The sequence below is a fragment of the Wyeomyia smithii genome, chromosome 1 (assembly GCF_029784165.1).
Source record: "Wyeomyia smithii strain HCP4-BCI-WySm-NY-G18 chromosome 1, ASM2978416v1, whole genome shotgun sequence".
Classification (NCBI taxonomy): Eukaryota; Metazoa; Arthropoda; class Insecta; order Diptera; family Culicidae; genus Wyeomyia; species Wyeomyia smithii.
Genome location: NC_073694.1, coordinates 87,412,464 through 87,439,772, shown reverse-complemented (window position 1 = coordinate 87,439,772; position 27,309 = coordinate 87,412,464). Strand labels below are relative to the sequence as shown.

General features: G+C 37.3%; 1 protein-coding gene across 6 annotated transcripts in view; it reads right to left on the bottom strand.

Moving 5' to 3' along the window:
• LOC129718034 (probable tRNA(His) guanylyltransferase) overlaps positions 1 to 4,618 on the bottom strand; it is a 129,898-nt gene extending 125,280 nt beyond the window's left edge. For all 6 annotated transcript variants that reach the window (XR_008726791.1, XR_008726792.1, XM_055668430.1 and 3 more), the window contains exons 1-2: positions 4,006 to 4,618; positions 3,661 to 3,898 (exon numbers count right to left, since the gene is read on the bottom strand). Coding sequence is in view for 4 of the 6 variants with exons in the window: in XM_055668430.1 (XP_055524405.1) it covers positions 3,661 to 3,898; positions 4,006 to 4,605 (838 nt within the window). In the remaining 2 variants the exon portion in view is untranslated. The remainder of the gene's footprint in view (positions 1 to 3,660; positions 3,899 to 4,005) is intronic.
• Between the last annotated feature and the right edge of the window lie 22,691 nt (positions 4,619 to 27,309).

Sequence of the window (27,309 nt, the reverse complement as noted above, 5' to 3'; positions counted from 1 at the left end):
GACCTTTATATCATTTGTATCTATTGCGCTACTATTACCTGCAATATAATCTGTATAAATGAATGCATCAAGATTTTAGTTTTTAACATTGTTGATTTTCTCGTCATTGTCGGTTTATCGATATCTGAATACCTACGTTACTCTACGTCGACCAGGTAAGCACCTTGCGATCAGCTGCTGAAGGGTACTTCGTTAGCGTACGCTCCAACGTTTCAAATCATTGTAATGCTATGTTTCCGGAACATTTATTTTATTTTTCGAAATTTCGCGAAATTTAGAGACCAATTTCGTTTCGTCTCGAGAACTCGAAATCCACCTTGATTTCGTTTCGACTAATTTGGCGAAACCGAAATTAAGGGTTAATTTCGTTTCGACACCAGAAAAGCCAGTTTCGCACACCCCTAATGATTACTAATTTTATTTTTTCATGATTCATGCAGAGCTTAACTGATTTATGGGTATATTCAAGTATTTTTCGTAAAAACATTTTTGAACTTTGTGTCGTGCTGAAACATCTTCTTGAGGTTAGAAACCCCAAAAGTCTTTGCAATGTTTTTTTTTAAATTATAATACGGCAACTCTGTCTGTGTTGTTTTGCGGGGTTCTGTTATGCGCGTTACCTCCGCAGCGGAATGAAAATTTTTGTAAATATGCGCAATATATATATATATATATATATATATATATATATATATATATATATATATATATATATATATATATATATATATATATATATATATATATATATATATATATATATATATATATATATATATATATATATATATATATATATATATATATATATATATATATATATATATATATATATATATATATATATATATATATATATATATATATATATATATATATATATATATATATATATATATATATATATATATATATATATTTAAATATATATGACTATGTCCGGCGGGTTGCTTCTGATTGAATAAGTAGCATGTTCACGGCCTTAGTCAATTGCTTTGATCCGTAGCTTATCTAGTTGGCTCTTGTTAGGCCAGGACGCGGAAACAGTCTCCAAGAAGATACAGGTAGAGGGTATCAAATTGTTCCGTTTAAATAAATAGAAATATAGATAATAGATAATAATAGATTTTTACTTTTGAGAAAGGGTTTCTTCTTTTGATTTTTTTTTGAGATGTTTTCAAGCGACACAAAGAACATTTGTATTTATTTAAACGTAACTTAAGAGTTAAGAAAAAAATATCGACAAAAGAAACAAACAAAATGGCGGACATATTCACAATTTCGTAATCATGCAATTCATAAACATTGTTAAAATCTGTCTGTCTACTATGCTATTGCTACTATGTAACAATAGAAGTATTGAACGTTGAAATATTTTTTTCTCAACTGTGGTAAAATTAATTGTCTTCCCGGTCAGAAGAGCACAACTAAAACATTAAAAAATTCTATCAACGTGAGATACAAATAACATATTTTGATACAATTTTGTATTTTTCCATATAATTTTGATTACAAAACTGAATCTGAATATATATAACAAAACGTGTAATGAAGTAGTTCTGAAACAAGTCTAACTAACTTTTCGTTTTTATCAAAACCGGTTGTTCCTAACAATGTTTGTTATTATATTGTATTATATACTACCTTATTTTGTTAGAAAGCTAATATGTTAGTAACAAATTTTAATATGTGTTTGATACTAGTAGAATCATTACCAAATTGGACCAAACAGCCTGGAAGGTTTTTCCCGTAACAAACTAACAACTTCTGTTACATTTTTGTTTTTCTTTCTGATCGGGTTTGTAACAAATGTAAATTTGTATAAATAACTTAAGTAATTTTTCTATACACTAAAGTCGCTTTTTACGCGAGGGATACGTGTCGCGTAAAAAAAACCGCGTAAATTCCGGAATTCGCGTAAAAAACCCGCGTTAAAAAAACGCCTATGAAGCAACATTAGTTTATTTATGCACGCCAATCCAGCACACAAGATTGTTAAAATATACCATTTTGCTTTTTCCTAATCAACATTTATTTCCTATGCCCAAACCTATCTTTAAGCGTATGCAAAAGATTATTTCGCTGTATCGCATTTTTCACCCCGAAAATAAAACTAAGAAAAACCACTTCCGAGCAATGAGAACACTTTGAAGAAAGCGATATACCTTTTAAATAAAATCTGTTGGTTGCAAATTCGTTTTTTCATCTCCAAGATAAATAAATTAACCCTCTAGTACCCAGTGCCGCCTTTAGACGGTCTTCAGTTGAACCTCAAAAAAGCTTCAATCCATAATTAAAAAAATGTTTATAAAGTTTCAAAGTGATTTTTTCGAAGTCCGTCTGAAAATTAATTTGGGCACTAGAGGGTTAAAGCTACAATTTAATTATTTACCGTATATTGCAAACATCGTTTAAAAAATAATTTTTAAATATTTATGTAACCATATTTACCGAGTACAAGAATTATTAGTGAGCACACTAACTGTTCGGTGATTTCAAAAATTTGGTTATTCGGATTGGAATATTTTTAAAAATTCTAGATAAATGAAACAGACCTCGCAAATTAAGCAAATGATTAGTTGTATTAATTTACAACACAACTAACACGGCGCTGCCATGCATCTTCAAAAACCGAGAAAAATATGAACAATATGTTCCCCGTCGTCAATCAGAATAAATTCAACTAAATTTTGTATGATTTCCAACATTAATTGTTTTCTTAAAAAACTATGCTCGCTGTTTTATTGAATCTTCACGACATAGATACAAAAATAAAAGCTTTTTTGATCCCGGCCGTATGAACAAAAAAGTTTGTCCTGCTTGTCTCGTAGTATTTGCAGCGGCGAATAAAGCCAACGCTTTAAGGCCGTGAACATACTAGCGCCGTAGGCTAATGTACAGCCCTGCCGCAGGTTAATGTACAGCTAACCCACGGCAAGGCGAACCGTCTCCGCAGTGCAAGACGCGCCAGTTTATTTTCGGCCTAACTCATACGGCCTATTGTCTCATAGCACCAGCAAATGTACGAACAAGCTCAGAAATTCTGGTAAGCTTCAGTGAACGATTCGATGCGAATGCTATTTTGTCTTCGTCCCGATTTTATTTGCCATGATGAATCTATCAATGCAACGGTGAACCGATACAAATATTTACTGAGTTGCATCGATGTGATTTTGAACCGTATCCAATCGGCAAATAATGAGAAACAGCAGGAAAAGGGAAAGACACGAATCGATCGTTTTAGTTCATCCGAACACATGTACGCGCCCGATGAAGTATGCGTTCGTGTTACATTGACATTAGTCCACAGAAACGGTTCACGAAGCGAATGAAGATTCAATGCAGGAATCAGGAGCCCTGCTTAGTTGTATGGAAATTCTTCCATTTTCCTAGTTTTCTCGCCGTAACAATTTTCCTTGCACAAAGACGAACACAACAAAACAAAGCCAGCTCAAATCAGACGCTCCGTTGTAAAGTTATGGGCGGTCTCACCTATGTAACTTTATTTTATATATAAGAAATAACCTAGGTTCAAAACAGTTAGCCTTCCTGAAAATTCTTTGTTTTATGTTAAATGCAGTTTATGTTTTCGATTATATTTTTCGATTTGATATTGCAATATCATATGACCAGTTTTCTCATCATATTCGAGCTTCTCACCTTTTCTGGTTTTATCCAGCAATTCAGGATGCTGCTCCCAGAAACTATTTGAAATTAAATCCTCAAAATATGGTGCGATGCATGATATGCATTTGCCACTACGAAGATTGATTTGTTTCCTTAATAAAATAGTTCCTTTGCGAAACATAGCTAACTCGTTATTATAGTTGATGTTGAATTCTTGAAATAGAATCTCGTTTTTATCACTTGAAAGCGTCCCGCGTAATCTCTTTTCAGCCTATAAGAAAAGATATTGAACAAAAATTGCACCAAACAATGAGCCGCACTACAGAAGTCACATGGTCGAGTTTACTCGACATCTATAATAGGGCCCAATGAATTTACCTCTGAATTACTTATTCCCGACTCAACCAAATTCCAAAAGGTAGTATTATAGAGATTGTTAATGTGGACATCTGCTTGTCGCCAGCTGAGGTAATCACGAATATTTTGATCCGTCGGGTATAAAACTGCACGAGCATCAAATGTTGGTGGATATTTTGGACTCGATGCATCCATAAATAAGTATGACCAATTGAAAGTGTATGCTGAAGTGAATAAACTTCCAACACAACTTATAAGCTTATCTCGGCGTCTATCGTAAATACATGCGTCCCTTCGAAATACAAATGAGTACTCATCACTTTGTCCATAAGCAAGAATAATTTCGTTGAATTCTTGCATGACAGTAATCGCAGCTAAACTCATGAGGTTTAGCCCACGTTCATCATTCGGCTTAGTGAATTTATGAACATCACAAAATTTACTAAAACCTTTGCCGTCGACCCGTATCACAATCCAACAATTTTTCTGTAGTGTATCGTGAGTTTCATAACTTTTTACATACTCATATCGACTGTTGGCCATATTTTCGATATGAAAACACTTTAATAGAACAAAATACTTTAAATAGGGCCGAACAGCAGTACAATTCCGAGCAAACATTGTTTTAGCAATGGGCGATATTGTATCAGTATCGGAAATATCGATACTTTCAGCACGATATCTCGATTTTTTGAATCGATACACAAGCGTCCGATACTCGACCGTATCGATACTGAAAACCGCGATATTTATATCGATATTCTTTTATGCATACGGACCAGCTAGCTGACATCGCGCCATGTTACAAGGACTAACATCTCAATGTGTACACGAGATCACGCCACTTTTCATACGCTATGTTATGCTGTCTGTCAGTGTCAGTGGAGCCCACACATCGTAGAACCGCTGCGATGTTAGCTGCGATAAAGCAAAGCAAATCGGATAGAGATGCCAGCTAGTTGATACGAGCTGGAACCACTAAAAAGCTGCCACTGTCAGTATAAATATCGCACAAGTCTATTTGCACTAGCAAAACTTAGATGGAGAAATAGATAGAGAATGTTGTGAGCCAAACGAACTGTCAAAATCTGAGCCAAACGCAGCATAGGGCCAAATTCGAAATTTGTTTTACTTAAGCCACACCTTTAAAGCCAAAAAGGAGTGCTCAATAATAACGTGTTCTCAAATACTTTCAAAAACAGGCATAGCTCTACGTTGCATTATTAAGCCACAAAACTTATATTGTTTCTCTGACTGTTTGTTTACATGTATACTCAGCTTCATTTGTTTTTATTTGAATTAATACTACTTTCTGCGTTAAAATACATCCACAAACCCCTCAAACGAAATTCAACGTTATCAGAAATGATGTTTGGCTTCGATTTTGTTGGGTTATAACCCAACGAGCGGGAGCCCAACTAAAACGTAGCCCAACTAAACATCGAGCGAAATTTGACTGTATTTTAAAAACAAATATAAGTTTTCTGGTTACACTGTTCAGATCGAATATTGGCAAGCGGAAACTAACTCATGCTTTCCGTCGACACAAGTTAGAGTACAAGTGAAAAATAAAATGGCAATATTTATTAGTTAGAAAAATTCAGCGGTAGACTTCACTATCTTATTTTCGCTGACATATCTAACTTTTTTATGTCATCAACTTCCTCATCAATTAATATGGGAGTGTGTAAATAATTCATACAAATAAGACAGGAGCTCCACAGCCCATTGGGCCAGTGAATACAAATCTTGAAGATATAAGTTGTTTGATTCATTTGTTTGCCAAAGCTCAGAATTTCTGCATTACCTGTTTGTATTTGTTTGTGAAGTCATTTGATTCATGCTGCTCTAGAGAATGCGGATAGATACCAGAAAAACAACAAAAAGTCGGCACATCAAATTTTCATTGCTGGAAACCACCGAAATTTTGCTGATTTTTGTTGTGCTGTGCTTCCAGCAATCTGTTCAGCAAAATGATATTCGCTAACTATTCAGTAATGCTCGATTGCATAAAAGTGACAGGTCGTTTGCTGCATGTTCAGTAAAACAAAATACAACTTGCTGGTTGTCAGCTATGACAATTTGCTGTTCATTCAGCAAAGCATAAATCAATTTGCTGGTTAACCAGTTAGTTCAAGGGAACCATGTTTCCGTCAGGCACCAGATTCCATCCGCCCATCGGATCATAGGCAAATTACTGTTGAACTAGAGATGTATGATTATCATTTCAACTTTTAAGTTCATCTAGCCCAACAAGGACTTAGCTATGGTCCCATGTTCGCTCTCAGGAGCTTAGCGATGATCCCGTACCAGCCGCACAGTGATTTGGCGCGTTTTACTAATGACAGCTTGACGTAAATTTTTTGACATATCAATTCTTTTGCTGGATTCCAGCAAGCATTCATTTACTGTTTTCTGTTCAGCAAATAGTTTTGCTGTATTTTCGCGAATCACTGAATCGATTACTGGTTTTCAGTAGATGTATTATTGTTTCAGTTGAAAACCGAAATAATGACTCGCGACTTTCGATTTTTTTAACCTTATACACAATGCCCAACAAAAGCGCTGTATAGCGCATCTTACGCGCAATACAGCGCACTAGATGCACATCCCTGTCACGAACGTCATCCCCATACATTTTCCTTGAAGCCGTTTTTGTCTGGCTCTCTGGCTCGATTATCCGTCAAAAGGCTGTCAGTGCTTGCGAAACAGCCGAATAAGCTCCGCCCATGCGAGATCAACTGTTGCTGCAAGCGGTGTGTAGGAATGCAAAAAGCGAAGAACGACTGTTTTGTTTTGAACGTTCTATGCATTTTGTGCGGGACACAAATGGTCATGTTCAAACATGTTTCAACACGTTCTGGATAGCCCTAAATTCAATATAGTTAGAAGCACGAAAAAAATCCGTACAGTAACACATGCGGCACAGTGAACGGAGTTTATGATCATATTTTCAACACAAGCGTCATCATCATCGGCGGCGGCTTCAGGAAACAGTTGCCATGACATCGGTCTGACTAGATGCGACACTATGCGCATTGTGCATAAGGTAAAAAAATCGAAAGTCGCGAGTCGATATTTCGATTTTCAACTGGAACAATAATATCAAAAATTCAAAAAAAATGAGGCGAACTGACTGAAAACCTCAAAAATACAGACAAAAAAAAATCAAAAAATTATCTCAGCTATGGTATCGATACTTTTTGACCGATATTTTGGACATCTCGATACTTTGGTTTTTTGGGTATCGATACTGTAGTATCGATACTCTCCGTCGTATCGCCCAATGCTACGTAGGGATGTGCGATACTTTATCGATACCACACCACAAGCAACGATAACTTTCTTTCCGATATATCGAGTATTCGGCATCGATACTCCACTCGCATCTTTCCAGGGCTATGCTAAATATTTGTTTGGTTTTAGTATGAGAAAAAGAAGGAAGGAAATATGTTTGCTTTTGTCATCACACACATTTTGACAATTGTATATGAGAGCTCGCCTAGGTGCGAACAGCCTTTAAAATCGCTTTCAACTTCGTAGTCGCGAAAAATCGTCAAATCCGATATAAAAGTCCCGTTGCCAAATTTTATAGCGGTACCACTGACATTGTGGTACAACGGGTACAACTGACGTAGCGGTACCACAGACACAGCAAGACACGACAAGATTTGCCAGTAATGACAATCATTATTGTGCTAATTTTGGTAACATCATTCACACGTAGGGATACCACCCGTCCTGATTAAGCAGGACATGTCCTGATTTTTACTTTTACTTTGACTCCGGAACGAAACGGACTCATTTCGAACGATTTTTTTCTTTTGTTGAATTTTGTCAAGAGAAATTGTCTAGTCGTTGCAATCGTCACACATCTGACTTTTGGGTCCTAAAGCTATCTAGCTTTGTACGCACCATAATGGCGGTAGCTATAATGCGTTTTTGTAATATGCGAACCTCTCTGCTTACGCCAGTTTTGGGATTTCTGAGGAATTGGCAACACAAATGTTGCCAGATTTATTTCTCTTTTGATAAAATGTGTGAAGACTTCAAATTGAAGTGAGTATTATTTTGGCATTTGTCCTGATTTTTCTGAATGATGCCGGATGTTCAGAAATGCTGAAGATTGTTCAGTACTTTTACTTTGACTCCGGAACGAAACGGACTCATTTCGAACGATTTTTTTCTTTTGTTGAATTTTGTCGAGAGAAATTGTCTAGTCGTTGCAATCGTCACACATCTGACTTTTGGGTCCTAAAGCTATCTAGCTTTGTACGCACCATAATGGCGGTCGCTATAATGCGTTTTTGTAATATGCGAACCTCTCTGCTTACACGCTCGTTCAATTTTACTCTAAATTGGTTAGAAAGTACTCACTTTCGTATTTTGATTCAAAATGTCAAAAAATGAGTAATATTGAATAACGAAACTGAGTAACTTTCACCCAGTTTTCGTATTTTTTTGTTTTGCTCACTTTTGGGTAACCGTTCATTTTATATCAGTTTGCTGTAAACAAAAGCTAAGCATTTAACAGTGCCCTGTTTGTTTCGCTTATTCGTACATGGATTTAGTTTTGTAAGTACTGCAACGAATAGTTTACAATAAAATAATAATCCGCTCTTTGATATATGAGTCACAAGTCAAATAAGTGTGTGCTGCAGTTGTGAGGGAACGAAACGCGAAGAATGAGTGCATAAAAACATCGGACACGTCCGCTTGTTCGAATAACTTCTGTTTTTGTTACATTGATTTTGTAACGAGTTGTAGCTTTTTTACGCGAAGTAAGCCGTAAGATGGTAATAATATAAAATATTAATAATTAGGTAACTTGATGGGAAATAAATCTACAACATTTTAACGTTTTTTCTTATGTTGTTTTCAAATTTTAATTCCCGAATTTCCTACACACTTAGTTTCTTTTACCGAACTCAGCAATCTTTTTAACGAGTTCTCAACAGCTGAGCCATCAGCAATCTGTTCAGCAATTTATTTGCTTGACGAGTGCTCGGTTATTTTTCATTCTCGCTGAAACGTCAAACATAGAAGATAGCTCAGTAAAAGTTTACGAAGCGTTCATCAAAAATTGCTGCATGATTCGGTATTTACAAAGCTGACTGTTCGTCACGAATTACCGAGCGTTCTGTAAATTTACAAAGCTGACGATTCGTCACAAATTACCGAGCATTCTGTAAACGTAAAGTTTTTTCATGGTTACGAGAGAAATATGAACCATTGTGAAAGTTGCTATTGCAACTATTGAATAATTCTAGAAAGGAATTTCGGATTGTTTAGATCGATTATACTGGTGTTCCCAGCACATTCGAGTAAAAACTTGATACGTTTAATGTTATGATGAATACAGGCTTTTTGTTGCAGGCTTCTAGTAAACTGCTCTTCTGTGGTGGAAAAATTTCCATATGCTGACTGAATAGATCGTGTACCTCCACGCCGTTTTCTTGTAGATTTGAAAGTAAGATATCCATTTTTTTTTGAAAATCACACGCGAAACACTTAAAAACTCAGCTTCGGAACTCTGAATATTTGAAAATGGCGGACATTTGATGTTTCGTTTTGACAGATGCAGAAAAATTGCCGAATAGTATAGTAAAAAACCAACAAGAGTTCAGTTAAACAATTGAAGAGTTTTCAGCAACACCTAGGTAGGTGCTGACAGATCGTTAAATATTTACTGAACTTTATGAAAGTGCAGAACATACTTTAGTTTACAGAGAAGGTCAGCAATCTTTTTTGCTGAGCTCGTCAAGTGCCTTTTGTATAACGGTAATTCGGTAAAAACTTTAACCGAAATCAGTTATTTTTGAGGAAATTACAAAATGATCAATATTTTTTCAAATTTACTGAACATGACCGTAATAAAAATTACTGAACAATTAAAACGAGAATAAGTGTGTATTGTTTTCTTTTGCGTATGGAAGTCAAATTAACGAAACTGAGTAACAGTTACTCATTTTTTCTAATTCATGCTTTTTTTTAATGAGTAAGTAGTACTCAGTTTTTGACATTTATCCATGCTACTCAAAAATGAGTAACTACATGGTTACTCTGTTTAGGGTAGATCCATTTTTAACGAAATTGAGTCAAAATTTACCCAATTTAGAGTAAAAATGGCCGAGCGTGTACGCCAGTTTTGGAATTTCTGAGAAAATTGGCAACACAAATGTTGCCAGATTTATTTCTCTTTTGATAAAATATGTGAAGACTTCAAATTGAAGTGAGTAGAGTTGTCAAAAGGGTGGGTGTTTTTTTTACAAACTTTGTATTACGCCATATATACGACGTATATTTGTACGTCCGCCATTATGGTGCGTAAAATGCTGAATACCAGTTTTTATATATCATTTGAGAAAGCCGATTTTTCTGAGCAAAACGTGATTTTTAGAAAATGTTTATCGTTTTCTTTCGATTTTAAAATTAAGAATAAAAATTGCTCGAAATGTCTTGAATGACATTTCGCATATGTACGGTATATGAGAGAACTGTCATTTATGGTATTTCGAGCAGTTTGCTATTCTTCATTCAAAAATCGAAGAACAACGGTAAACATTTTTTAAAAATCAAGTTTTTCTCAGAAAATTGCACTCGTTCAACTGATATATAAAAATCAGAAAACCGTGTAAAACATCAGGACATAATTTTGAACAGTTTACGTGTGCTGCCTTTTGAATCAAAGTTGCAAAATTGGATCGTCCGAGAAATACTTAAAATGAATAAATGAGTGTTTTGGTGTATCTTGAAGTGCAAATTTTAAATTACTTGTTTTATTTAATGATACCTCAAAAAAAGAAAACATTAAATGTGTACTGGAAAAAGTTGTCCTGATTTTTAACCCCGATCAAATGGTAACCCTATTCACACGGTAATATATCTTTATGTTAGATCGCACTGTGGTCGAGAAAAATTATGGTTTTCAAGTTGTGAACAAACTCAAATGATATGGTGGAGGAACGGCACTCGCGAAATTAAATAATCGGACTCCAAAAGTAATGATGAAAAACGTGTCATTATTGTATTGTAGTTTTACAAAGAATGATTGATTTATTATAGGAAAAGGATATAGTTCGTGCTACAGTTTGACAGTAGCTTTTCCATAGTCGGGGAAATAGATGGGAGCAGAAGACAAGGTTGATACACTCAACACGCCCGCTTAGACGTTGGACTCTGCCATCCCTAGACATTCACGTAACCTTTTGAATTCTGCAGCAGGCAAACCTTTTGTCAGGATATCAGCATGTTGATTTGATGACGGAACGTAATCAATTTTGATAAGGTTTTTATCCAACAGCTCACGAATATAAAAATATTTGACATCCATGTGCTTGAGACGACTTGAATCTTTTGGACTTGAGGCTATCTTTATCGACGACTGATTATCCTCATGAAATAAAATGGGGCCTCCAGGAAATCTTCCAAGATCACCCAGTAGACGGACCAACCACTGAGTGTGGCATGCAGCTACACAAAGAGCCACCAACTCTGCCTCAGTTGACGACAGCGACACCGTTGCCTGCTTTCTGGAAAACCAACTAACTGTTGCTCCAGACTTTAAAGACAGCACCAGAAATTGAACGACGATCTGTAGTGTCACTCGCCCAGTCGGCATCACTGTAAACTTCTAGCAACTGACTGTTGTTGTTACCTCGATCAGACGAACTCACAATGAGAATATCGTCCACGTATAAGACGATTATCACTTGTTGCTTCCCTGCTCCTCTGTAGTATAGGCACAAATCATGTGGACTACGTTTAAAACCAAGGCGTTCAACGAAGTCATGAAACCGTATATTCCACGATCTGGATGCCTGCTTCAGTCCATATAATGATTTATTAAGGCGACAGACCAAACCTTTCTTCTCGTGGAAACCCCTCCGGCTGCAAAATATAGAGTTCCTCAGAGAGCTCACCGTTAAGGAACGCGGTTTTGACGTCCATTTGGTGGACAACCATTCCTTCTTGATTTGCTAGCGCTAACACAGAACGTAGTGTATCCATTCGCGCCACCGATGAATACGTTTCCGTATAATCAAAGCCTGCTGTTTGAGGAAAACCTCGCGCCACCAAACGAGCTTTGTATCGTAGTGACTCACCCGCCTCAGATTGCTTAATTTTAAAAATCCACTTGTAGGATATCGCATTCCTACCCTCTGGCAACTTTGCTAAGGTGCTCCATGTACGGTTCTTCACTAACGCGTCCATCTCCTCCTGCATCGCTTTTTGCCACAAATGCCAATCGTCTCGTTTTTGCATCTCCGTCAACGAGTCTGGTAAGTTTTCAACGTACGATAACGCATTCAAAGCGAAATTAGCTTCCACTTCGTAATCCTTTAACCAGCCTGGCGGTTGACGAGCTCGAGTCGGACGGACGTTAGTATTATCTCTAATTTCCTCCTCCTCCTCTTCTCTGAAACTAGCAAACTGTTCTTCATCCTCTTCTTTATTGCTTTATGACTGTTCTTTATCTTCTTCTTGTACACTGTTTACTCTTCTTTTTCTTCTCGCACATAAATCACTGAATTGTATTCCCTATTTTTCACTCTTTCTGGCAATGTCGCTTTATTTTCCACTCCGACGAAATCTACATCGTGTGCAACGACAATCGACCTGGTTGTTGGATTCCAGACTCGGTATCCGTTCGGTGCATAACCCAGAAAAATACCCTTCCAGGCCTTCGGATCTAATTTTCGTCGTATCTGATTTGGTACGTGAACATATGCTGTACATCCGAAAATACGACATTTGGCAATATTCTGACGTCTTCCATCCCAAATCTCGATAGGTGTTTTGTTGGTATTATTAGCACTTGTCGGACACCTGTTGGTAAGATACACAGCAGTCTGCACTGCTTGCACCCAGAACTGCTTGTCGATTTTAGCATCTTCCAACATAGCACGCGCCCGCTCAACAACAGTACGATTAAATCTCTCACTGGTTCCATTTTGTTCAGGGGTATATGGAACGGTCCACTCGATTTCGATTCCATTGTTTCGGCAAAACGTCATCAACGCTTTATTCTTATATCCGCCACCGTTGTCGCATTTCAAACGGGATATTTGTTGTCCAAATTTCGCACTGACAACCGCTTCGTAATACTTCAAACATTCGAGCACTTCTCGTTTGCACGTCATTGGGAAAACCATAGAAAAATGACTCCAGTCATCGACAAATGAAACAAAATAGCGTTCACCGTTCAGTCCCGCCGGGGTAACTGGTCCGCATACATCGGAATGCACAACCTCAAGCACACGCGACGACCGTTTTCCATGGCGAGCTAGAAAAGGTTTTCGAGTTTGTTTTCCTAAAACACACGGTTCACACACTATTTCGATTTTGTCCGTATTCCGCTTTAATGGTGTCAAACCGTCTACTATATTCTTGCTCATCAGCTGTCCGAGCTGTTTGGCGTTTAAGTGCCCCAGCCTGCGATGCCATAATTGCAAGTCCTTGCTCATACGACTACACTGTAGTGAATAAGACTTATCAGATTAAAAATAAATACCTACTGACAGTGATTGTCAAAAATAGAACCTTTCAACAGTTCAAATCAACTGGGTTGTCAGAACATTGCAAAAGCATGATCGATATTTGCACTGTCAATCAGAATTACCCGATTTCGGTATTTGACTTGAATCGATTGAATTTCTGAAGGGCGATTGAAGAAGCTTAACGTGTAAAACGCAAAGACGATAAACGCAAATGGAAAGAATTAAACGAAACCACGAAATCGACTTCGAGGAAAAAGTGGGGATATTTGCGTGAGACTACGAGTTTCCGGATAGATCGAGGATTCGGAAATAAGTGTTGGAGTAAGGCATACGTGTTTACGACATGGCGCAGTCGGTTGGTGAGTATTAGAACCACATGGCAATAAAAGTGATGGAATAGTTTTGCAAATAGGTTGAAATGAACAAATAGAATATTGTAAGAAGGATTTCATTGTTTTAAAATCATGAGCGTGAGGACTCGTGTTATTTTGCAATAAAAGTGAAAAATATATTGGAGCGAGTGGCCTCTAATTACTTATTGAGTGAGAAGTCTTAAATACCATACATGAAACCGATGAAACCAAGTATGATAAAGTTTTATGTTTTTTGTTGTTTTTCGAGCGCGAGGTCTCGAAGATGTTTGAAAAGAAATTGTAGCTTACTGAAATTTAATAATTGAATGAAATTAAAAAAAAGGATTACTTAAGGGTTAATTTGGCTGTTTGCTTTTGTTTGCTTGTAGATACCTTGAAACAAACCCAATGCAAAAAGAAATCCAAGATGAACGATTTAGTGAAAAAGCTGGAAGAAGAGAAGGCTAAAAACGCGCTTCTTGTAGAAGAACTTAACGTGTACCGAAAAAAAAAGATGAGCTTGTGACAAACCTTATTTCACCGTCGTCGGCTGCGGGCCCGACTAAACCTTCTTCGATTGAATTCAGTGCAGAACAGGCACTCTGCAGCACTCGGAATGTATCGAGCATACCGAACTTGGAGGAGACTAAATTTTTTTCATCGATGAACCAACTCTCTGTAGCATCCATTCATGTTTCGGAATGTAAACCATCAGAAGATGGAGATATTCATCGCTTGACTTTCGAGTTGTGGAAGGACTTACTCGTCGACTCAATGACCCTCGCTGGGATCGAAGATGAGGGTACGAAGTATACGGTTTTTGAAGTTAAAGCTGGAGCTCGACTTCTGGAAATTTTTAGAAACACCAAATCGCAGATGGATGCCCCAGATCCGGCTTGCTATCCATTTTCAAACGCTATGCATAGACTAAAAACATATTTTGGATCTGGTTCTGACATAATGCTGATGAGACGGAAGTTGGCATTAATGACACAAAAGACAACCGAGTCTGGCCTTACTTACATCACAAGAGTTGGTTCAACAGCACGCCTTTGCGAGTATGACGAAGAGAAAGAATTTGAAGAGATTGTCGCTACGATAGCTGAACATGCTATAAACAAAGAAGTACGGGTTAATGCTCTCAAGATGCTGAATCGAAAAAAATGCTTCACCGATCTTGTGGATAAGGTACGCGAAATCGAGGCCATTCAGTTGAACGAGGACTTCGTGTCACGAAACAGGGCTATCCCAGAGCGAGCGATGGTTGCTTCAGTAAGTGCTTCAGCGTGGAATACGAACTATCGACCAAGACCTCAGCAGCACTTCGCTCAACGTGGAAATTTTAATCTGCCAAGACGAGGTATTACACGAGGATTTAGGGGAAGGCCAAATTTCGGTCGATTTGGGCCAACCCGATCATCTCGCGGTGAAAAATGCTGGCGTTGCGATAGTGTGTACCATACTCCAGATTCATGTAATACGAAAGATAAAGTATGTAACAACTGTGGTCGCATTGGTCACATCAGACGAGCTTGCCGCATGCAAGAACAAATTGCCGGTTTTTCGCGAGGAATAGAACAACCGAGTATTTCTTCTCCCAAGAAAATTGCAGTGGTGGAAAAACTTGAAGAAGCCAACACCGAGGAGGAATCTGTAAGTGAAGTAAAGGAAAATTAATTTATTACAGGATTGCTAGTTTGAAACTTTTTGTTCTCGCGTTCAAATAAATAAATAAATAAATAAATGAATAAATAAAAGAATAAAAATAAATATATATAACAATAAAAAAAGAGAGAGAAAAGAAAGAGACTGTTGTGTTGAAATTCTGCAATAAGTTATGATAATAAATTTTGATTTGCTGTTTACTAAAGTGTTATATCCGTTAATAGGCGCAAAAAAAATCTCTACGACGCATAGCTCGAAGATTGAAGATTCACCTAAATTATTTGTTACATCACGAACAGAAGATACTATGGTCCACCGTACTACAGAAAAATTGAACTCATCACAAAATGTACGGACTGAAAATCATGGCCCTCAAACAAAGGTAGAAAATTTATTACAGCTAATTGGTACTGGTTGGGATGGACTAGTTGTGAACGACGACGTGGATTCCGGAACGGACAGTAATACAAGAAAAAGGAAACGAGAAGAAAAGGAAATACTAGGGAAAATTCAAACAACATCACAGTCACTACTAGAAAAAATACAGATTTCACCACAACGACTTGCCGATGATGGTATTATTCAAGCGAAAGTCGCTGGGATGCGATGCGATTTTATGATAGACTCAGGAGCTCAGGTAAATACCTTCACCGAGGAAATGTTTCACAAACTAATTTCTGATGATAGATACAGCCGCGGTGTGTATAATATTCAGAAAAAAATAGATCGAAACCTGAGAGGATATGCATCCGCAGGTGACATTGAAGTTATAGCTACTTTTGAGGCGGACTTATTTATGTCAGAAAACAGACCGAGCTTGCTCGAAAAATTTTAAGTCATAAACGAAACCCGCGCACTCCTTAGCAGACCCACCGCCTCTAGGTACAGCGTATTAATGCTGGGAACAAACGTTCCTGTGGAATCGAGAGAAATCGAAATACTACCCCGCTTTTTAGATCTCTTGATCACAAACTGCACTGAAGATTTTAGCGTAGATAAAGCCGTTGATCCTCTATGGAAAAATGAGAAATTTCATACAGCCATTGAGTATTCATTGAACATAGATAGCACTAGATCACGTCCCAATGATAGTGAATTTGAGTATGTGTATGACTTTAAAAAAGCTAATATAACAGAAATCGACCGTAAACTCAGTGTAGTCGACTCACGACTGGCAATCACTTTTGCGAGGCAAAGAGGATATTGAAAAAGCCGCGAATACGTTTCTCTCTCAATTATACGAAATTATAAATGATACAGTTCCTAGGACGAAAAAACGCACTAACTTTTGTTTCAAAGATCCCGTATGGTACACGCAACAGATCAAAAACTTGTAAAACAAAAAACAGAAAGCCCATAAAATGTACAAACACCATAAATGTGAGAACAATCTGGAACGATACAAGAACATATGCAGCGAACTAGATGCAGAAATCTCATTAGCTTATGAGAATTATAACTCTAGGTTAGAAAGTAATATCAAATCTGATCCAAAGCAGTTTTACCGTTTTGCAAAGGAAAAAATGAAAACTAATAATTTTCCATCACGCATGCATTTTGAAGGTAACGAAAGTACCGAGTTTCAGCTTATTTGCAACCAATTTGCGAAATTTTTCCAGACCGTTTACAAAAACCCGGATGAAAATAGAGATTTTAACTACTTCACGCATTTACCTGAATGTACCAATAGTGTATCAGTTCAAAATATAACTGTTCAAGAAATATTAACATCATTAGAATCCCTAGATGCGACTAAGGGTGCTGGGCCAGATGGAATTCCACCATCTATGCTTAAAACATTTGCTTCTTCTTTTGTAAAACCACTGTTTTGGCTTTTCAATCTTTCAATCAAAACAGGTGAATTTCCTTCCATGTGGAAAAAATCATTTCTCATCCCGATCTTTAAGTCAGGTAAACGCTCTGATATAAAAAATTATCGCGGCATAGCAATCATCTCTTGTATTCCGAAACTATTTGAATCAATCGTTAATAAACGAATTTTCGAACAGGTGAAAAATAGTATTACAATCAACCAACATGGTTTTTTCAAAGGAAGGTCCACAGCTACTAATCTATTAGAATTCGTTAATTTCACACTCGCTGCAATGGATAGAGGTAACTACGTTGAAACATTATATACCGATTATAGTAAAGCTTTCGATAGAGTCGATATAACATTACTGATTTTCAAACTAAAACGCATTGGACTAGATAACCAACTCGTGAAATGGATTGAATCTTATTTGACGAACAGAACACAATTTGTCCGTTTCAAAGGCCATCTCTCTGATCCAGTGAAGGTAACATCTGGAGTTCCGCAAGGATCACATTTAGGACCCTTACTATTCATTTTGTTCGTTAATGATGTAACCCTTTTACTTAACCAGATCAAAATTTTAATCTATGCCGACGATATGAAATTGTATATGGAGATTAAAAACCAGTCTGACCTTGAATTGTTTCAGTTGCAGATCAATACCTTCTATACTTGGTGTCTGAAAAGCTTACTTGATATAAATATTAAGAAATGTAATGTCATATCATATACAAGAAAACTTTCAATGCAAACTATGAACTATTACATAGGGCAACAACTTGTAGAGAGATGTACCAAAATGATTGACTTAGGAGTGATCCTCGATTCGAAACTCACTTTCGTGAATCATTATAACACAATAATCAACAAAGCCAACAGTATGCTTGGTTTTATTAAACGTTTCAGTTATCATTTCAAGGACCCATACACAATAAAAACTCTTTTTGTGAGCTATGTTCGATCAATATTAGAGTACTGCAGTATAGTTTGGTCCCCATATCAAGAAGTTCATATCGATCGTATTGAATCAGTTCAAAAACAATTTCTGGTTTTTGCATTAAGAAAACTCAATTGGGCATCATATCCTCTCCCTTCTTACGAATCTCGCTGCATGCTTATTAATATCGAAACTCTGAAGAAACGACGAGAAACAACCATGATTACCTTTGTAAACGATATGATCTCACAACGTGTTAATTCACCAAATCTGCTGGAAACTCCTAACTTTTATGCTCCTTCTCGTCCTTTAAGAACGCGCAATATTTTTACTAACAATAATTACCGGTCACTGTACGCCAAACATGGACCAATTAACAGCATCATGAACGCATACAACAAACACTGCGAGATTATAGACGTTACCATGTCCCGGAACGCATTAAAAAGCGCATTACGTGCTAGAACTCGATAGCTTAAGATTAACGTATACATTAGAATTGTAGTCTACATTGATTGACGAAATAAATTTGTTCATTATCTATTCGCTGGAGATATCGCTTCTATTGAAACCAATCAAGTATTTCCTAAATTTAATATTCCACCAGTGAAGATCTTTTATGATGTTTCAAAACCTCCGTGTAGAAATGTGTTTCTGAACATTCCTCTTACGGTTAAATCAATGGTTGAGGAAAGACTTCAGGTACTCGTAAAATCGAATATAATCGAGCCGGTAGTGGACGGTATGGATACATCCTTTTGCTTGACGATGTTGGTCATTCCAAAGGGCAAGGATGATATACGGCTGGTCATAGACTAACGTTGCCCGAACCGTTATATTCATAGAAACCCTTTCTCAATGCCGACTCTAGAGAAGATTCTAGCAGAGCTGAATGGAGCGCAATGGTTCTCTACTATTGATTTGTCAAACGCATTCTTCCACATTGAGTTGGATGAGGAATCAAGACACCTCACAAATTTTTTTACAGAGTTTGGAATGTTTCGATGCGTGAGACTACCATTTGGTTTATGTAACGCCCCTGACATTTTTCAAGAAACATTGCAAAGAAGAATTTTAGCTGGATGTAAAGGGTGCAAAAACTATTTGGATGACATCCTCGTTTATGGCAAAACAAAAGCTGAGCATGACGAAAATCTAGCTGCTGTCCGCGCATGTTTGGAAAATCATAATGTAAAAATAAATGAAACGAAATGTGTATTCGGTTCCCAAGTTGTTAAATATATTGGATTCACTTTGACGCCAGAAGGTTGGCAGATAGAAAAAGAAAAAGTGGCTCCGATTGAAAACTTCAGAAGACCTGAGAATTGTTCAGAAGTCAAGAGTTTCTTAGGCTTAGTAACATTTATAGATAAATTTATTGTTCACCGGGCTACTAAGACCGAATATCTTCGTGTGATTGCCAACGCAGACAAATTTTACTGGACTGACAACGAAGAAACAGAGTTTAGGTTTTTTCAAAACGAGGCCCTAAAATCGATACAGCGTTTAGGCTACTACAGTCAGACAGACAGAATCGAGTTATACGTGGATGCTTCACCAGTTGGACTTGGTGCCGTGTTAACTCAGTTTGATACCAACAGTATTCCAAGAATCATTGCTTGCGCATCAAAAGTACTGACCCCAGCAGAACAACGTTACCCTCAAACGCAAAAGGAAGCTCTTGCGGTTGTTTGGGTAGTCGAGAGGTTCTCTTATTATCTCCTTACAAAGTCGTTTACTATTAGAACAGACGCTGAAGCGAACCAATATATTTTCAACAGTCAACACCGTTTAGGAAAAAGAGCAATATCACGGGCAGAAGGTTGGGCTTTGAGATTGCAGCCATATGACTTCTAAATATGTACAGCAATTTTCAGGTAGTCAAAATGTGGCAGATGTACTATCTTGTTTGATACCAGCTTCACAGATAGGTCAACCTTTTAATGAAGATGCAGAAAACCATTACCTATATACACTAGATTCAGGTTTCATGGAATTAACTTGAAGTGAGATCGAATCAATGTCGGAACCAGATAATGAACTCGAGACGGTTCGTCAAGCTGTCGTATACACGGTATGGCCAAGTGACTTTCGTCCGTATGAATCCCAAAAAAAGCATTTGCACATACTAGGGTCACTAGTGTTCAAAGACGATAAAGTTGTATTACCAAAAGTTCTTCGTATAAAAGCATTGAACTCAGCGCACGGAGGGCACGTTGGAGAAGTCGCTATGAAGCGTATAATGAGAACATATTTCTGGTGGCCTAAAATGTCGAAAGAAGTGTCTCAATTCGTTAAGGAGTGTCTCACATGCGAACGCCTATCAAAACGGAACCCACCAATTCCATTAACTTCCAGAGAACTCCCTAGTGGACCATGGGAAATTCTTCAAATAGATTTTTTATCTATCCCTAACTGCGGGTCCGGTGAATTTCTTGTGGTAATCGATACCTATTCAAGGTATTTATCAGTAATAGAAGTTCGTACAATGGACGCAGAGTTTACGAATTTGGCACTATGCGAGATTTTCAAAACCTGGGGATGCCCTTTAATAATACAAAGCGATAATGGCCCTCCTTTCCAAAGTTCCGCATTCATTAGTTTCTGGGAAGATAAGAGCGTTGCCATAAGAAAATCTATACCACTTAGTCCGCAGTCAAATGGCGCTGTTGAGAGACAAAACCAAGGCATTATCAAAGCCATATCTGCTGCTAGATTGAATAACAAAAATTGGCGATCTTCACTACAAGATTTTGTACAAAAACATAACACCCTGGTACCCCTGTCGCGCTTCAAGGTAACTCCATTCGAATTGATGGTCGGCTGGAAATTCCGTGGAATTTTCCCTAGTTTGTTTGGCAGTTCTCAAAAAGACGAAATCGATCGTATAGATGTTAGAGAAACGGATGCCGAATCAAAACTTGCTAGCACAAAGTATGCAGATTTCATGAGAGGGGCAAAGGAATCAAGTATCACTATAGGTGACACGGTACTACTTGCGAAAGCCAAGAAAAACAAAATCGATGCTAACTTTTCTTCTGAACCGTACAAAATTTTAGCCAGAGAAGGTGCAAAAGTTGTAGTAATGAGCAGATCAGGAATACAGTATGCAAGAAATATTCAAGACGTTAAAAAGGTACAGGAAACAAGCAACCAGAATTTTTCAAACTCTACTGATGAACAACAGTCTACGGGCACGACGGGCACTGACGAAGATACTTACCTGGATCCTTTGCCATTATCAGAGCAGCAAAACTCAGGGGGTAATTGGAATGCCACACACAGGTCATTGCGTCAAAGGAATCTAGTTAAACGACCGGCAAGATTTGATAAAAACTTTGTATACCATGTTTATGATTGATATTTTACATATTTTCGCACAATTAAATGAACACGACCACTTAAAACAATTTGATGCCTATTTCCTCTCCACGAGTCAGTTATTTTAAAAGTGACGGTTGCCACGGCAATTTTTCTATCAGAAAAAACATGCTAATTGAATAATAGTAATAAACACATCGCCTCGATAACTATAAAACCGACTTGTAGCAACACTAGTAAAAGTCATCCTCAAGATGAATGGGGTTATTTTAAGTTGGTCCGACAAGGTTAAGTACTTGGGACTAATTTATGATAAAAAACTTATTTTCAAAGAGCACATTGAGAGTATACAAGCCAAGTGCATCAAATATACGAGATGTTTATATCCTCTCATTAACAGGAATTCTAAACTTTGTTTAAAGAACAAACTTTTGATTTACAAACAAATTTTTAGACCAGCAATGCTTTATGCTGTACCGATCTGGTCAAGTTGCTGTTCAACAAGGAAGAAAACGCTCCAAAGGATTCAGAATAAAATTCTGAAAATGATTTTGAAGCGTCCTCCTTGGTTTGGTACACTAGAATTACATAGACTTACTGGTGTTGAACCATTAGAAGCTATGTCAAATAAAATTATTAACATTTTTCGACAAAAAACGTTGCAATCCTCAATTGCTACGATAAGCTCTCTTTATAGCCAATAAGTTAGCAATTAAGTTAGTTGTAAGTTTACTTCCCCTTTTCTGACAAGTAGGTTTAAATCCCTACGAATGATAAGTCCTAATTGCGAAAGCAAACAAATCCTAACAATTAAAATTACAAATTTCTAACAGTGTTGAGAAGTCACCATTTGTGATTGGACACACATACTCATTATTTACTAATATTTATCATAAATACTTAAGCTACTAACAAATTCCCCCTTAAAAAAAAAAAAAAAGTAAAAGTCATCCGATTAGCCTTACTCAGTAGACTGCAAGCATATGAAGATTGATTCACCTGTGTTCGGAAATAAAATTTGTATTATTGATAACGTTACAACATTGTATCAAGTACTTACCTTAATAAAAAAAAATGCTCAGTTGTTGCCGGAAAAGTGTACAGGAGGAGGAGAATGTAGTGAATAAGACTTATCAGATTAAAAAATAAATACCTACTGTGACAGTGATTGTCAAAAATAGAACCTTTCAACAGTTCAAATCAACTGGGTTGTCAGAACATTGCAAAAGCATGATCATAGACTAAAGAGACATAGATATCCAAGTTGGGCTTCGCTGCATATAATCTCAAGGCAACACTCTGAACTTGCCATCTGTAGGCCGTTGGGTGAACTAAATCATATCCACTCGGAAAAATATTATGGTGCTCCCAGGCCTATGAAAAGACGCCATTTTTATATGACCGAAAAATAACAAGCAGAATATTGGAACCACGGTGGGTTCGAAATGGAAATGGAGCCACAAAAAAGTCACATACAACCCAGTGCAAAAGCATAGGCGCGTCTAAGGCCTGGGTGCTCCTTATCATTTCAGTGGTGAGCTTGACCAGATGCTCACACCCAGAAAAATATCATGTTACTTTCAATCAGATTTGTACGGCGGTTTTCACTCGACTTTACAATATAATCTAGATGATTTGTAATTTCAATTTATTACAACAAAACTGCAAAGAAACCTCGCGTAATTTTACAAATTAGCATGAGTCACAAAATGTAAAACTATCATAGATACTCTCATCGAATTGTCGGAGGTGACAAAAAGAAAAAAGAGCTTCACATGCACTTAATTTATTTTAACATTGTTTATGTTGTACTTGACGTTCGCGAATATTGACGAAATAAGTTATGCTATGCTTTGCTACTCGTTGTAAGTGAATTTTGAGGATATTAGGAGACGTATATAACAACGATTTTCAACGCAGTAATGTAAAACCTTAGTTAAAAAAGTTAAAAAATAGCGTTTAGCGGTATTCACCAAAATATATATTGCATCGTTTTTAAATAGAACTTGAAAGGATGAGTGAAAATTTCCAAATTTGATTTTCTCAGTTCTTTGCAAATATTAATAAATCGATTTAAACATTCAAGCAAGGAATAATGAAATTGATAATGAATGAGATCACAAACAATAATCTGCAACGGAAGCTACAAACCGAATAGGAGAACATTCAACAGCATTATTTGACGGCTGAGGCAGAATTATTAACCCAATCAGCTCCGCAAAGGGATTAAAGCTGTATAGTGGTTCTCAATCGACTATTAAAATTGGTACAAACAACAAATGAGTTATGCTAATGATGACTAGAGCAAGATACCTGACTTCATACATTTTGCTCGCAACACCTTTATAACGGTGCCATCTGATGACCTTAAAACTGTGATTATTAGCAAAATCAATTTATCATGCTCAATCCGCTAGATGAAAACGAAAACAAGGTGGCAATACCGTATAAGGATCACGGTTGATATTTGTTGACACTCTTGAGTGAAAGTGAGAAAAAGCATCCATAAACGTTATTTTTTTACAATCCTTTCAGAGTTCTCCCTTTCCGCTTTTTGCATGAGAGTGAACTGTCAAAACACGTCATTATATTTCATGCGATGGATGCAAGACAACAAAATCAGTTTATCAGTTAACGAAGATTGTCAAGGTATCGGTCAGTGTCAGTGAAAAAGTGTTTCGGTGAGGTTCATTTTGGTTGAGTGGACTGTTTGTTTTTTTTTTTCGCTTTGAAGTGAAGATCATTTGGTTGGATTTGTCGTCAAATTTTATTCCGTAACCGTAAACGATGCGCGCGATCTATTTCATCTGAGTATAACAGCACGTTACTAGGATGAAAATCTAGTGTATCTGAAAGAGTGCTGCGGAAGTGAAAATTGAAAATGATTGGCTGTTATTTTCGAAGAATTTTGCTGGGGAAAATGACTTTTACCAGCACTGATAAGGATATTGAAAATTAGATGACAGGACCATACAATGATATTGAAAAACATGCTTCACCTTTCACCACCTTGTCATCATCAAATTAACAGTATACAAATTAGTTCAATTTTCGTTCACGCGCAGCGAAACTCGTGTCCGCTGCATACTGCAAGAGTAACGTATTGTGTACTAGTCAACTTGGGTTATGCTTAAAAACATACTGTTGAAACGACTATGAACGATTAGTCATACTATCTTCAAAATAAATAATTCATATCATGGTCATCTCATACATTGACATTTATTATAGTCCTGTTGTAATAAATTATTGTTATTATCTAGACCATATAGATTAGTCTGTTAAAAACACCGCACAAATCTGACCAAGCCTAAAAAGATAGCAATTACCTTAATATTTTTCTATGTGTGCTCATAAAATGTAGTTCACCCAACCGCCATCATACTCGGAGAAGCGCCACATTTTTGTTGCCCGTATTGTTGGTTGAGTTGGATATCTATGTTTCAATAATCTAAGGCATGATCGATATTTGCACTGTCAATCAGAATTACCCGATTTCGGTATTTGACTTGAATCGATTGAATTTCTGAAGGGCGATTAAAGAAGCTTAACGTGTAAAACGCAGAGTGCTAAACGCAAAGACGATAAACGCAAATGGAAAGAATTAAACGAAACCGCGAAATCGACTTCGAGGAAAAAGTGGGGATATTTGCGTGATACTACGAGTTTCCGGATAGATCGAGGATTCGGAAATAAGTGTTGGAGTAAGACAGACGTGTTTACGACACACACGTAAGCATCGCTCCGATTTTTCCGATATCTTCACTTGTGTACATATCCAGCACGTACAGTTTGTCACGACGCGTAGCACTGGCGACCAGTTCGGAACCATCGTATATTTTCACTTCACCGTTATTAAAAACAAAACGCATCCCTTTACTTTCAACCTTCGCTACAGAAAATAGGTTAAAACGTAACGGAGCATACAGTACATCGTTCATAGTACACGGGATGTATTTACCCTTCACGATGCAGAAAAGTTTCACCGTACCGGAATGAGAAGCGACAATCGATTCACCGTTTTTGGCGACAGCAATCTCCACAGGTTTCACGAGCGGTTTCAAATCTACAAATAGGTCTTTGTCTTTCAATAGATGATCGGTACACCCCGAGTCGCTGAACCACTGCACGGTGAGGTTCATTTTGGTTGAGTGGACTGTTTGTTTTTCTTTTTCGCTTTGAAGTGAAGATCATTTGGTTGGATTTGTCGTCAAATTTTATTCCGTAACCGTAAACGATGCGCGCGATCTATTTCATCTGAGTATAACAGCACGTTACTAGGATGAAAATCTAGTGTATCTGAAAGAGTGCTGCGGAAGTGAAAATTGAAAATGATTGGCTGTTATTTTCGAAGAATTTTGCTGGGGAAAATGACTTTTACCAGCACTGATAAGGATATTGAAAATTAGATGACAGGACCATACAATGATATTGAAAAACATGCTTCACCTTTCACCACCTTGTCATCATCAAATTAACAGTATACAAATTAGTTCAATTTTCGTTCACGCGCAGCGAAACTCGTGTCCGCTGCATACTGCAAGAGTAACGTATTGTGTACTAGTCAACTTGGGTTATGCTTAAAAACATACTGTTGAAACGACTATGAACGATTAGTCATACTATCTTCAAAATAAATAATTCATATCATGGTCATCTCATACATTGACATTTATTATAGTCCTGTTGTAATAAATTATTGTTATTATCTAGACCATATAGATTAGTCTGTTAAAAACACCGCACAAATCTGACCAAGCCTAAAAAGATAGCAATTACCTTAATATTTTTCTATGTGTGCTCATAAAATGTAGTTCACCCAACCGCCATCATACTCGGAGAAGCGCCACATTTTTGTTGCCCGTATTGTTGGTTGAGTTGGATATCTATGTTTCAATAATCTAAGGCATGATCGATATTTGCACTGTCAATCAGAATTACCCGATTTCGGTATTTGACTTGAATCGATTGAATTTCTGAAGGGCGATTAAAGAAGCTTAACGTGTAAAACGCAGAGTGCTAAACGCAAAGACGATAAACGCAAATGGAAAGAATTAAACGAAACCGCGAAATCGACTTCGAGGAAAAAGTGGGGATATTTGCGTGATACTACGAGTTTCCGGATAGATCGAGGATTCGGAAATAAGTGTTGGAGTAAGACAGACGTGTTTACGACACACACGTAAGCATCGCTCCGATTTTTCCGATATCTTCACTTGTGTACATATCCAGCACGTACAGTTTGTCACGACGCGTAGCACTGGCGACCAGTTCGGAACCATCGTATATTTTCACTTCACCGTTATTAAAAACAAAACGCATCCCTTTACTTTCAACCTTCGCTACAGAAAATAGGTTAAAACGTAACGGAGCATACAGTACATCGTTCATAGTACACGGGATGTATTTACCCTTCACGATGCAGAAAAGTTTCACCGTACCGGAATGAGAAGCGACAATCGATTCACCGTTTTTGGCGACAGCAATCTCCACAGGTTTCACGAGCGGTTTCAAATCTACAAATAGGTCTTTGTCTTTCAATAGATGATCGGTACACCCCGAGTCGCTGAACCACTGCACTCGGTGTCGCATAGATGACTCTTTATCAAATTGACACTCACCGCTTAGTGCCACGAAGGAGACACCGCTACGTTCCACTAGGTTCGCTTTCGACTGCTGTTTACTTCTCTCTGTCTGTTTCCTTGGGCATTCCGACAACTTATGCCCTTCCTG